The sequence below is a fragment of the Lipotes vexillifer genome, unplaced genomic scaffold (assembly GCF_000442215.2).
Source record: "Lipotes vexillifer unplaced genomic scaffold, Lipotes_vexillifer_v1.1 scaffold121, whole genome shotgun sequence".
Lineage (NCBI taxonomy): Eukaryota > Metazoa > Chordata > Mammalia > Artiodactyla > Lipotidae > Lipotes > Lipotes vexillifer.
Genome location: NW_006773122.1, coordinates 1,892,234 through 1,904,843, shown reverse-complemented (window position 1 = coordinate 1,904,843; position 12,610 = coordinate 1,892,234). Strand labels below are relative to the sequence as shown.

Below are 12,610 nucleotides of genomic sequence, written 5' to 3'. Positions count from 1 at the left end.
TCCTGCTGATCAGGCGACTTTGGAGATGGATGGGGAGGTTCCCCAGGGGCGGGGACTTGGAGAGAGGCCAGCACTGTGTGAGGGGGAGACAGTGGGTCAGTGGGGGTCAGAGGACTGGCAGGAACCCTGGGGAGCTTCCAGGCTGTGTGATGTCAGGCAAGTCACGTCCCTCTGGGCACTGGAGCTGCCGAACTCAGTTCACCTCTGGTCTCGGAAGTCATTTGGAAACCGTTGTCCCTGGGCACATAGGGGGCCTAGGAGTAACTCTGCCCAAAGGCAAAAGTCCTTTCCACCCTCACTCCCAGAAAGTAAAAGGAAGGGCCAAGGGAGGTTTGGGAGCTCCGGAGGAAAGTGGCCGCCCCAGGAGCCAGGTGAGAGCCGTTCTGCCTTTTCGAAGGTAGAAGCTGCCGCCTGTCCACTCAGGCAGCATCTGACTCTGACTCTTGAGGTGGGGTCAGAATTGGGGTGGGGTTACAGACCCTCCGTGAGAGAGAGGCCAAGCCCTTCTCCTCTTTGGCCTCAGTTTCTCCTGGGCGATGAAGATACGGGGTCTCTGGGGGTGTTTCCCGGGTAAGGCTGTTGTCTGGGACAGCAGAGGAAAGGCCAGTGCATGCCGTCTCCCCAGATGTTGCTGGTCACCTGTTCTTATTGTAGCCTTCTTGCCCCTTCTTCCCTCTTCTGTGCCTCTAGCATATTCTAGAATATCTGAACTGGACAGTTAGAGAACAGACATACAGATGGGAAACTGAAGCCTGGAGATTTTAAGGCATGTTCCAGTTTCATACAAGTGGAGGCAGGGCTGGGATATATGTTGGATGAGTCAGTTTAAAATTTTCCAGTGGCTTCCCATTAGACTTAGGGCAAAATCTACACCCCTTCCTGAGGCCTACAAAGCTGTATGTGCTACTGCAGGCAGGTCTTGTACACATACTGTTCCCTCTCCCTGCAAAACTCCTTTCCCCAGACTCTCCAGGCTCCTTCTCACCATTCAGGTCTTAGCTTAAGGGCCACCTCATCAGAGAGGTCCTCCATGATGTTCCAAAGTAGGCACCCCCCCCACCAATACCCATTGATCCTCTCTGCCATGTTTCCTTCAGAGCACTAACTTACTTATTTGTGAGTTTGTGTGTTGTCTATTCCCACACCCACTGACCAAGGTAAACTCCTATGAAGTCCAGAACCATGTCTCTTTGACCCATGACTACATTCCAGGCACCCAGCTCAGTGTGTGGCATTTAGTAGGTGCTCAATACGTTTTGTTGAATGAATGAACAGGGCAAGTGTGAGGGACAGTAAGACAGCTCTGGGAGAAGAGGGGAGAGATGAGATCTCAACCTGGAGATGGGACCCACGACTGTCCAGCCGAGCAGCTCATGCCAGGGGTGGAAGCCTGGTTGCCCCCTTCTCCCTACTCCGTGGATGGGACAGTACTCCACCCTCACCTGGGGAACTGGCGTTGCTGAGGCTGGGACTAAGATGCCAGCTTTCCCTAAGGAGGGGGCAGGGAAGATGGGGAAGATGTGGGAGAGGCTGTTATGTTGTCCATTAACCAGTTCTGAGTGATGACTTTCACTTGACTGAGGCCAGGATAGGAAATGACTACAAGGGGCTCTACTATTTTTTTTTTTTTTTCCTGTCTTCCCCGTTTGCATCTATAAATATCAGCATTTTCCTTAGGAAGGTTCTAAATTATCCTTCTGCTGAGGGCTCAGCCTCCAATTCCTTGTGAATAGTTTTTCACAGGTTAATGGCCCATTGGGGTGGCTGAGGTCCCATACAAGTCGGGAGATGTCCGCTCAGATGATGAGACTCTTGCAGCAGGGTTTAGATCTTGGTCCATCCCCATCAGCTTTCAGATGGAGAAACTGAGGCCCATGGAGGGGATGAACCCTCCTCTCCCCACCACATCCTAGACCCTCTCCCTTGGCCCATTGCCACAGCCACCAACCTGGCCTCTCACCTTCAGCCTCTCTCTGATGCCCTAGCCGCCCTCTAAACCATGGCTCCCCACTGCCATGGAATTGCCATTTCATTTTATGTCGTTTCATTGCTGTAAAATCCAGCTCATTTCAGAGCCCTCTTGAGAACTGGCCCCAACCCACTCTTGAAGCCACTCTCCCATTAGTTTGCCGAGATACAGAAATGCTTACCTGGGACAGTTAAGAGTCCGGCTTGGGAGCCTCAGGCCTGGGTTTGCATTTCTGTCAGAAGCTGCATTAGCCTCAGGCAAGTTAATTTGGATCATTTCTCTGAGTCTCAGCTTCTTCCACTGTAACATTAAGATCATAAGATTACACCTTGAAGCAATGGTGCCAGAAGAGCATAGCCCTGACCCTGGCATACAGTACGCGCTCAAGTGCACTGGTGCCTGGGACCATCTCTACCAGTCCTTAGCAGGTGCATGCGAGCACACACCTCACACTCCCTGCCTCTCTATTATGGGTCCCTTGACCTGAACTGCCCTCCCTTCCCTCTCCTACCTGTTTACCAGGTCAAATGCTGCTTCTCCTCCAAGGCCACCTCCTCTAGGAAGCCCTCCTTGGTTCCCTCCCCTACAAACACTGATCCAGGCCCTTGTTTTGAACAACATTTATCACTGACTGTCTTGTTGATCCCTGCCATCTACCATCTGTTATCCCCTCAAGGAGCAGTGCTAATCAGTCCTGTCCTTCTCACCATACCTTGCACATCCTAGGAGCTCACGATAAAGCTAATAACTGTGGCATCAGCTGAGCCTTTACCATGTGCCAGGCACCGTGCCAAGAATTTTGCATGGATGATCTCACTTAAGTCTCATAACAACTCTAAGAGGTGTGAGGATCTATTATTAGCTTCATTTTACAGATAAAGTCAATGAGGCTCAGAGAGGGTAAGGTGGCTTGCCCAAGCTCACACAGCTGGGATGCTGCTGCACAGGGTTGAAACCTAGATTCTACAGCCTAATGAGCATCTATCAAATAAAGCAACACACTCAGAATGGGAGCCCAAGACCCCTCCGCATGTGCATTCCAGTCCAGGTGGGGGAAAAGGAAGCCAGTCAGAGATGAGCTATAAGAGATTGGAGGGGGAGGATGGCCACAGCAAGGTGCCGGGCTGTTTAAAACTGGTTCTCAAGGCAGAAACTCCATTTGACACCTCATCTCTCAGATGTACCTGGGAAAGGGGGAGTGACCCAGTTAGAAGGTGGCAGAAGGCTTTTTTCGGTTGGGTGTTCCCCCACACGCACACTTTGGCACATATTGCTGCTGAGAGCTTGGGGAGCTGTTCTGAAGGTCCAAAACAGCTTTGTTAGCAGCAAGCCTGGCTTGTCGATGAGGAATTATCTTAATGAGATGACCCCTCAAGTTTCTGTCCTGGAGCTCTTGGGATTTGGAAACATTTACATCTGGAGTCAGGTCCATCACCCTGTTAACATGCTAAGCCCTCCCCCTGCCATACTTGCCCATCGACCTTATAGGGATGCGCCACATAGATCCCTCAGCATCACCAGAGAGAGGGAGCAGGCGTTAGTGAAAGCCAAGACTGACACTCGAGGCTCAACCCCCTCTGATGTCTTCCCATTTCTCTTGAAGTCAAACCCAAACCCCTCACCCCAGGGCTCAAAGCCCTGCTAGTGTCTCCAGGCTCATCACATGCCTCTTTCATTCAGTCACATAGGCAGGCAGGCGGTAATAGTCTCTGAGTCTCTCTTCTGTGCCAAACATTCTGCTAGGTGCTAGAGATTCCTGCCAGAACAAGCAGACAGGGTGCCTTACAGAGCTGGTCCTCTGTTGCTGCTCTCTGCCCTAGGGCATTTGCACATGCTGTTCTGTCTTCCTGGGATATTCTTCCCCATTGGTGACATGGAAACCTCCTTCTCAACCATCATATCTTGGCTTAAATGTCACCTCCTCCAGGAGGTGACATTTAGCTGCCCCAAGCTAAATAAAGTAGGTTCCCTCCCCCACCGCCTCCCGCCACTTAATCTAGCTCTCAGCTCCGTTGCTTTCCTTCACACTAATCACAGTTCGTAATTATTTCATTTGTTTGTTTTTAATCTACCCCCCACCCATGAAAAACAGGAATGAACTGTTTAACAAATAAGTACCGAGCACCTCCCACAGTAATAATAAAATGAACTAGCATCTATTGAGTACTCGCTATTTTTTCAAGTGCAGGTATTTTCGACCCCAGAACAGCACATTTCTCCATTAGATCAGTGACTTTGACTAAGGCTGTGGGAGCAGCGGAGCTGGACAGAAGGATGTCCTTTAGAGATTGAGCCACCAGCTGATGGATTGGATGTGGGAAGCGGGGGAAGCGCCACCTAGGCTTTTGGCCTGAGTGGCCTGAGGATGGGGGCCATTTACTGCGAGGAGAAGACCAGGAAGCAGTAGGTCTGTGTTAGGTTTAACAAGGATTCATCAAGTATTCGCTGTGTGTGTCTGGCACTGTTGTGGAACCAAATGAGCAAGGTGGCATGGTCTCTACCCTCGCAGAGCATTCAGGGAGCCAGGAACCAAGGGGAGGGGATTTTCCAAGGTTCCTCAATGAGCTCGAAAAGGGCTGGAGTCTAGAGCCCCATCCTGCACCTCCGCCCCAAATGTGACTCTTTAGGACCCACGCCTGTGGATGATTAGGCAGGAACTTCACCTCCAGACCAGAGGAGGATGGCCAGGGTAGGGCAGAGGCCTGGAAACTCCACCAGGAAACAGCTGGTAGCCTCGAGTTGTTCAGCCCGGAAGAAGATATGAAGGGATGGAGTTGCTGCTTGCAACTCTTAGAAGGGCTGTCCTAGGCCAAGGGTGCCCCTTATTTCTGGTGCCCCTTGTGGAAAATCCTGGGAAGAATATAAATGGGTGACGGATGCAAGAACAGGCTGCTTTGTAGATAGTCCAAGCAGTCTGGTTACGTATGCTATGAGGGTGTGAGCATCCGGCCCTGGCTGGGAGTTTGGTCTAGCCGTGTTGTCCAATAGAACTTTCTATAGCTCTATATCTATGCTGTTCAGTGTGCTAGCCATTAGCTACACGTGTCTATTGAGCACTTGCTATATGGTTAGTGTGACTAAAGAGCTGATTTTTTAATTCCATTTAATTAATTTTAATTTAAATAGCCACACGTGGCTAGTAGCTGTCATATAGGACAGTGCAGGAAAATCCCTCTCGAGAGTTTCTAGAATGTAATCCATTCCAGATGGGCTCCTTATTCTCCACTGAGGAATCTCTCTTGCCCCTTTTGTCTCTGCAGGTCGTCGTCTTCTCCTTCCTCCTCCTCCTCCTCCTCCTTTTTCTTCATCATTGTCACGGATATTAGCTTTTATTACTAACTCCCTTGTTAAAGAAATGATCACATCTAATCTCCACAGCTACCATGTCTAAAGGAGGCATTCATGTCCTCATTTGAAAGATGAGTAAACTGGGATTCAGAGAGGTTCAGTGACTTGCCTGGGTTCCCACTGCTGGCACGTGGCCTGACTGGGTTAGAGCCACTGCGTCTATCTGACTCTGAAGTTTCTGTCCTCTTCACTGCTTCTCGTAGCCAAGTCAGATTGTGGACCTCCTTGAGAAGACAGGAGAGGGGAAGAGGCCTGGGAGGAGGAGGCGGCGGTGCTGACTGAGTGCTGTGACTAGGAAGGAGGGTGACAGTGGGGTGGAGAAGCTTGCCTAAGGCTACAGAGCCCCTGAGTGTGGCTGGCCTGCCTATCCTCCTCTCATCGCACCCCCGCCCCCATGCCAGCCTCGCCCCTGCTCCAGGAATGAGCAGGGGTGAATGAGGAACTGTGCTAGAGCAGCCTGGGACTGGCAAACCAGCCGGAACAAGGACCAGTCGTGGGCCCAGCAGAGAGCCTCATTGCCCAGGGAGGATATCCGCCCACCATCGAAATGGGTGGGTCAGGGCTGCTGCAGCGGAAGTCCCACCCACTGGTGGTACAGATGAGGAAATGGGTCCAAGCTGAACATCACATGTCCGGCTGGTGGCCTGGCCAGACCTCCCCACCCCTAGGCCAATGTTCGTTGCCCTGCGGCTCCCCATCAGGCAGCATTCCTCCCTCTCCCAAGGGATCCCTCCCACATCCACTTGTGCAAATAGCTGTTTTCCTTGTCGTGTCCATAGCTCTTTGCCCTTCGCAAACTGCTTTCACACCCATTCTGTTCCCCGGGGGAAGGAAAGCCCAGAGAAATTCAATCACTTGTCAGGTCCTTTAGCTAAGGATGTAGACCTGGGCCCAGGTCCTTAAGGGAGGATTCAGAGCTACACAGAAGTTTAGAATCTACAGTTTAGAAGTTTGGAGCTGACACCAAACCTTCTTCTGATGCACAGGAGAAACCAAGGCCCAGAGAGGAGAAGGGACTTATTTAAGGCCACACAGATGGCACAGAACTGGGACCAGGACCTACTGACTCCAGCTGGTGGTTCAGAATCCCCTCTGGTAGGCTTGTTAAAGATGGCAGGGAGACCAGGATGCAATAGATCTGAGAGCTTGGGAATATGTATTTTTAACAAGCATCCATGCATGCATATGTGCATTCCTTTGTGTGTGTGTGTGTGTGTATGTGTGTCGGTCGGGGTTGTGGGGATTTTGATTTACAGCCAGTGGGGCTGGACCACACAGAGAGGGGTCATGGATCTGTGTTCCAAGCTCTAGGGCCAGAGCTGGCAGTGTCATCCCTCAGGGCCACAAACCCAGCAGGAAGAGGTCAAAGGAAGTGCTGACCCAGAGGCCACTCAATTTTCCTGGAGCCACCTACCCCGCCCTGGGGGCAGAGGCTGAACTCTGGCCCAGGCTAGATGGGGAGGCCCCACTGCAGACCGCCAGGCTCCTGCCCTCTATCCTCCAGCTGGGCAGGCCCAGTTTCTAGACTCTCAGACAGGGAAATCAGTCTTAGAATTCTTTCAGCAATAATAACAAATATAATCAGAGCATCAACAAACATTGGTAGCCTCATGTTTCCAAGTTGGAAGGGACCTTATAAATAAACAGTCTCATCCAACACACAGCCCATTGCTCAGATCCATTTCCCAGGATCCCTGTCATGTGGTTATCCCACCATGGAAATGAATAAGATCTACCTTGCCCTGTGTACCTACTGTGTGCCAGGTACTGTGCCACGCATCATACATCCATCCATCTCAAGTGATCCCCTGTACACCCGAGGGTTGGAGATCATTATGGGAGACCTTACACTGGGCCATAGGTTCTAATGCTGTTCCTGAGTCTAGACAGACCTGGGCTAAATCCCACCTTCCAGAGGTGCAGACCTTGCTGAAACTCAGTTTTCTCATCTGTAAACTAGGGATAACAGTCGCACAGCTTCATAGGTTGTTGAGAGATGTATGCAAAGTGCCTGACACATGGACATATTGGCCATTATTAGAATAATAATTATCCCCATTTTATAGATACAGAATTTGAGGCTCAGAGAGGTGAGGTGTCCTAGATCACCCAGCCATTGAGAAGCTGCACGGCACAGCCCCAGAGGTCTACTTGCCCAAACAACCACATGTCAGGGTCACCTGGAGAGCTATTCAAGTATCAAATCCCAGAGGCCCACTTCAGTCCCATTGAGTCTGAACTTCTGGGCCAGAATCTGTGCTTTTAAAAAGCTCCCCAGGCAATTCTGAGGCTGCTGGTCAGGTATTTAGAACCATTAGCCTGGAGCTTCCCAGGACCTCTACTGTGCATGCTTTAGGGATGGGAAGTTTGCTACCTCCATGGCAGCCTGATGCATGTGGATGGGCCATTCCTCACATCCCACAGCCAGAGCAGAGAGAAAGCCTCTCATTTGCACAGTTGTCCAAGGCTCTTCTCTCCCGATGCTTCACCCCTAAGAGCTGGTAGGGGGGCTCCCACCCCCCCTCCCACCTACTTGCACTGGCATCTGGCCCAGAGGGTTATTCATTAGGTGACTGGGAGTGGCCTGGCCCCCATCACACACCTGTTACAGGAGCCCGGACTTCCCTCTTAGGCCCAGTGTCCCAAGGGCCTGTAAATCATTCATCCTGGGCGCTCTCCCTGCCCCACCACTGTCACGCACCTCCCTGCCCCCTCTCTCCTGGGCCCCCAGGATGGCACAGGTGTTCACAGGAGGGGAAAGGAGGTTTGCTCATGGCAGTGGAGAGTTCTGGCCCAGAGCTGGGACTGGAGCCCAGGGCTCCTGACTGTCACTAAAAATACAAATTCACATCTGCACATGGTAAAAACTTAAACATCCCAAAGACTCCCTCCTACCTATGGCTCCCCAGCCTCTAGTCCCCTCTCCAAGGCACGCCAACCCCCATTACTGGTTTCTTGTGTATTCTTTCAGAAAGAACTCGGGGCACAAACATGTTTGAGTGTGTGTGTGTGTATTCCATTTTTATACAAAAATAGCAACATACTATTTACGACATTTTGCCTTTTTTAAAACTTAACAATATATTTTTAGAAATTGCTCCATATTGGCACCTACGGAGCTTTATAATTTCTTTTTAGTGACTCTGTAGTGCTCCTCTCCATGGATGTACCATCTCTTATCTTATTAACCGGTCCTGACTCACAGACATGTACATTGTCCTTAGTTCTGTGCTATTTGAAACAGCTACCTCTTTGGGCATTTTTCTGTGGGATTGATCCCTAGAAGTGGGATTAATGAGTCAAAGGGCATGTGCATGTTAAATGAGGCTGAGATCACCAAGTTGGGCGCCAAGGAGGATGTTCCCATTATCACCTTCTGGATGGCAGGTGGGACTCTCTGGTTCCTGGACCACACAGTGCGATATCAAACTTTTTGTTTTTTGGCAGAGCCATTTTCTTAGCAATAGAATTGTGTGCTTTGAGCAACTCCACCAGATAGAAGTGGCCGATGTGTTCCTGAGCCCACCAGCCCTTCTCTTGGGTCCAGGGAGGGGGGTGGCAGGGCCTGTAGGCTGGGTCTTCAGTGGCAGCCTTGCTAGAGTCTGTAACTATGCAGAGAGGAGTAACTGTGCAGCTAGAGTCCCCTCTCTCATCTAATTCCCTCCGTCCCCCGACCCAAAAGAGCCTGGCTGGAGGTCAGGAAACCTGAGCCCAGGTTTATACCACTACCAGAAAGGATGGCCCTCCGCAAGTGCCCTTTTCTGAGCCTCAATTTCTCCCAACTCTGAAATGGGTGCAGTGGATCCCCATTTGCTCATCAGGAAGGATGGGACCGAGGGTTGGGTGCCTGCGGGAAGGGGAGGGGGTTGTCTTTATAATCTCTCAGGCTGAGGTTTGGGTGGGCAGGGAGCCTCCTCCCCCTACCTCAAGCTGTGAAGCTTCTAGGCATTTTCAACCTGTGGGCCATCCAGGCCCAGCCCAGGGCTTTCAGGAATCTGTCCTCACCATGGTCTGGACCCACTCTTCCCAGAAATACAAGTAGATGGGTGGTCAGTTTGAGCTTCTGCTGCCAATGCTTAGAGGGCCCTATAGCAGTCTCTGTGGACCCTGAATCTGGTGGGGTGAGGAGTTGTGCACTAGAGCAGGAGCGAGACCTGCAGGCCTGGTGAAATGGCCTTGAGCAAGTCCACGGCACCCTGGGGCTTCAGTGACCTTGACTGTACGGGGAGGTTGGACTAGAAGGACTCACAAGGCCTTTCTTGTTTGGACCTCTGGACACTGTATAACCATCCTGAACGTCAGTCTCTTCATCTATAAAGTGGGAGGAGACTAAACTCCCATGACCCCTTCTGGCTTTAGCCCAGTGAACCCAGTGGGGCTGTGGGTTCAGAGCTCTGCTGGGTTTCAGTGGTGGTGCATTAGGCAGAACAGTTTTTGAACCGGCGTTGAATTTTCTAGGTCAAGGAGGGGCCCCATCTGGAGCCAAGGCCTCGGCAGCCACTCCCTTGTCCCTTTCCTGGGTTAGGCCTGGCCAAGGGCCGAGGCTGTCCCGTGCTGCGTCGGGCAGTGGGCTGAGGTCAGTGGTTGTGGAAGAGTCCAGTGTGGTTCTGCTGCTCTGGCAGGAAGCCCAAGGAAAAGAGCCGAGGAACATGTGCTATCTCCTGTTCTCCACAAACCCTTTGGCTCTGAGGAGCCCAGCGCTGTCCTGCCAAGCTGTGTGGGCTGGACCGGCGCTGGTGGCGGGGGTGGTTAGCGCAGGGGTGCCAAGGAGCGGGCAGGCCCAGAGCTGGGGCCAGGGAGGTGAAGGCCAGGTTACTGCGGGGGCCCTTGGTTGAAGTGGGATGGGTTCGATGGTTATGCAGACCTGCCATGCCCTGGTGGGACACATGGGTGGGTCTAAAAAGTGCTTGCGCGCGCCTCCTGTTTATAGCCGCCGGCTCAGCTTCTTACAAGGAAACTGGTGTTGAGTCCGGCCCCCACAGCAGCCCAGGCCAAGCATGACTCTTAATATTCTCTCCAGACGGACCTCTGATCCCAGCCGGAAAGAGATCCCTGACATTAACCCAGTCGGTCCTCAAATCCACTTCCGGGCCCCAGGCTGAGCCTCGTGTGGAAGTCAAGCCAACCCTGCCTGGGTTATGGCAGGTCTCCCCACACTTCCCCCTTCTCACCAATCTGTTCTCCACGCAGCAGCCAGAGTAATCTTAAATCCTACATCAGACCTCTTGTCTCCTCTGCTCAGAACCCTGCAATGGCTCCTGTCCCAGACGGAGTAAAACCCAGAGTCCCTTCTGGGGCTCGTAGGCCCAGCTCGACCTGTCCGCTCCCTTGACTCACGGCACCCTGGGCGCACCAGCCTCCTCACTGTTCCTTACTCTTCAGGCGGCAGGCACGCCCCCCATCAGGGCCTTTGCACCTACTGTTCCCTCCGCCTGGGAACCTCTTCCCCAGACAGCTGCATTGCTCTGTCCCTCACCTCCTTTAGATCTCTGCTTAAGTTCCCCTTCAAGGTAAGGCCTTCATGGACCACTGTATTTAAAATCACAGCCTCACTCCTCCCTCAATTCCCAGTCCTTCTTTTTCTCTGAAATACTTCTCATCAATCAACATATCAAATAATTTCCATATTTATTTTATTTTTGCCCATCTCCCTCCACTAGAACCTAAGCTTCATGAGGGCAGGGACTTTTTGCTTTGCTCACTGCTGTACCCAGCACTTGGCCATAGCAGGAACTCAGTACATATTTGTGGGCTGACCTGATTACTCCTGCTCTGTGCCTGGGCACAGGCTGGAGTGTAGCTGGCTCCGGGCAGAGCGGTCCCCAGCCCCTGGTGCAGCCCCAGCTCAGGGCTTGGCGCCTAGAACCAGCGCCGCCTGACAGGTCCTGGGGAGCCACCGGCAGCCCCAGTCCTTTCTGTTTGATTGTGCGGCCGCCAGCCACCAGGCATTTGACAGGAATTGAGGAGCATATACCCCAGTGTGGTTCCTGCGAGTTTCCTGCTTCGGCCTCCGGCTGTGGCGGCCCTTCCTGCTCTCCTCACGCACAGGAGAGAGGAGCAGCTGACGTCTCGTTATCTCAAGCTACCCTTGCTGCCAGGTGTTCCTTCCTCCAAGTCTCTAGTGCTCAGACCTGCGGTCTGAGGATCCCCAAATTGGAACCACCTGGGAGCTTGTGAAAAATGGAGATTCCACGCCACGGCTTTCTATCTCATGTTCTCGGTGACACGCTGGAAGCTGTGTTTTTCACAAGCTCCCCGCATGTCTGTTGTGCAGCCACACCTGGGAACTGTTGCACGAAAGCGGGTGTGCCTGGCAATCAGAGTAGGGCTCTGGGTCGGGAGACTTGGCCTGAAACCCCCAACTCCACCCGCAGCTTGCTGGGTAACCCTGGGCAAGTTGCTTCCCCTCTCTGAGGCTTAGGGCCCCCCAGATGGGCATGAGAACAGTGCTTGCCTCCTAGGTTGAGAGTCTCGAAGCCTGAGCCTGGGAGAATGACTGTTGCTCCCTCAAGGTGCCTCTTCAGGGGCCCCGGATTGCTCTTCCTCCTGGGAGCCCTGCCTTGGCCTTTTGCAAGCTCCCCTCCCCACTCACCTCTCCTCCCGGCACCTCTGCTTCTTAGGTAAGACCCGGACCAAGGACAAATACCGCGTGGTCTACACCGACCACCAGCGCCTGGAGCTGGAGAAGGAATTCCACTACAGCCGTTACATCACCATACGGCGGAAGTCAGAGCTGGCCGCCAATCTGGGACTCACTGAACGTCAGGTGTGTGGGGCTCCCACCTCAGCCACAGGAGCGGTCCCGGGAGTCTGGCCTCCAGGCTGCCAGGCAGATTATGGAGCTCAGTCGAGGGAGAAGAACAGAGAGGTTGTCTCCCAGCCATGGTCATACACAGCACAACAGAAACTGAGCTGCTGCCAATCCCCCGGCCAATTAAACCCAATATCCCTGACCACCAAAAGGAGCATGGGGGCCTGATTAGCTATAGGCTACAGGGGGCTTTGATCAGTGCTGTTTAAATCCAGAGGAGGGAGCAGTCACAGGGAGAACAGGGAAGGCTTCCTGGAGGAGGGGTGTTAGAGCATGGCTTTGGAAGATGGAGAGGAAGAGGGTTACAGAGGAAGTTGTCTTAAGAGTAGGGGAGGGGCTTCCCTGGTGGCGCAGTGGTTGGGAGTCCGCCTGCCGACGCGGGGGACGCGGGTTCGTGCCCCGGTCCGGGAAGATCCCACGTGCCGCGGAGCGGCTGGGCCCGTGAGCCGTGGCCGCTGGGCCTGCGCGTCCGGAGCCCGTGC

The 12,610-nt window shown here is 52.9% G+C and overlaps 1 protein-coding gene across 1 annotated transcript in view; it reads left to right on the top strand.

Annotated features, from left to right (window-relative positions):
* The window catches only part of CDX1 (caudal type homeobox 1), a 17,483-nt gene that overhangs the window by 2,276 nt on the left and 2,597 nt on the right, over positions 1-12,610 (top strand). Inside the window, exon 2 of the mRNA XM_007448056.1 lies at positions 11,938-12,083. Coding sequence (XP_007448118.1) covers positions 11,938-12,083 — 146 coding nt within the window. The remainder of the gene's footprint in view (positions 1-11,937; positions 12,084-12,610) is intronic.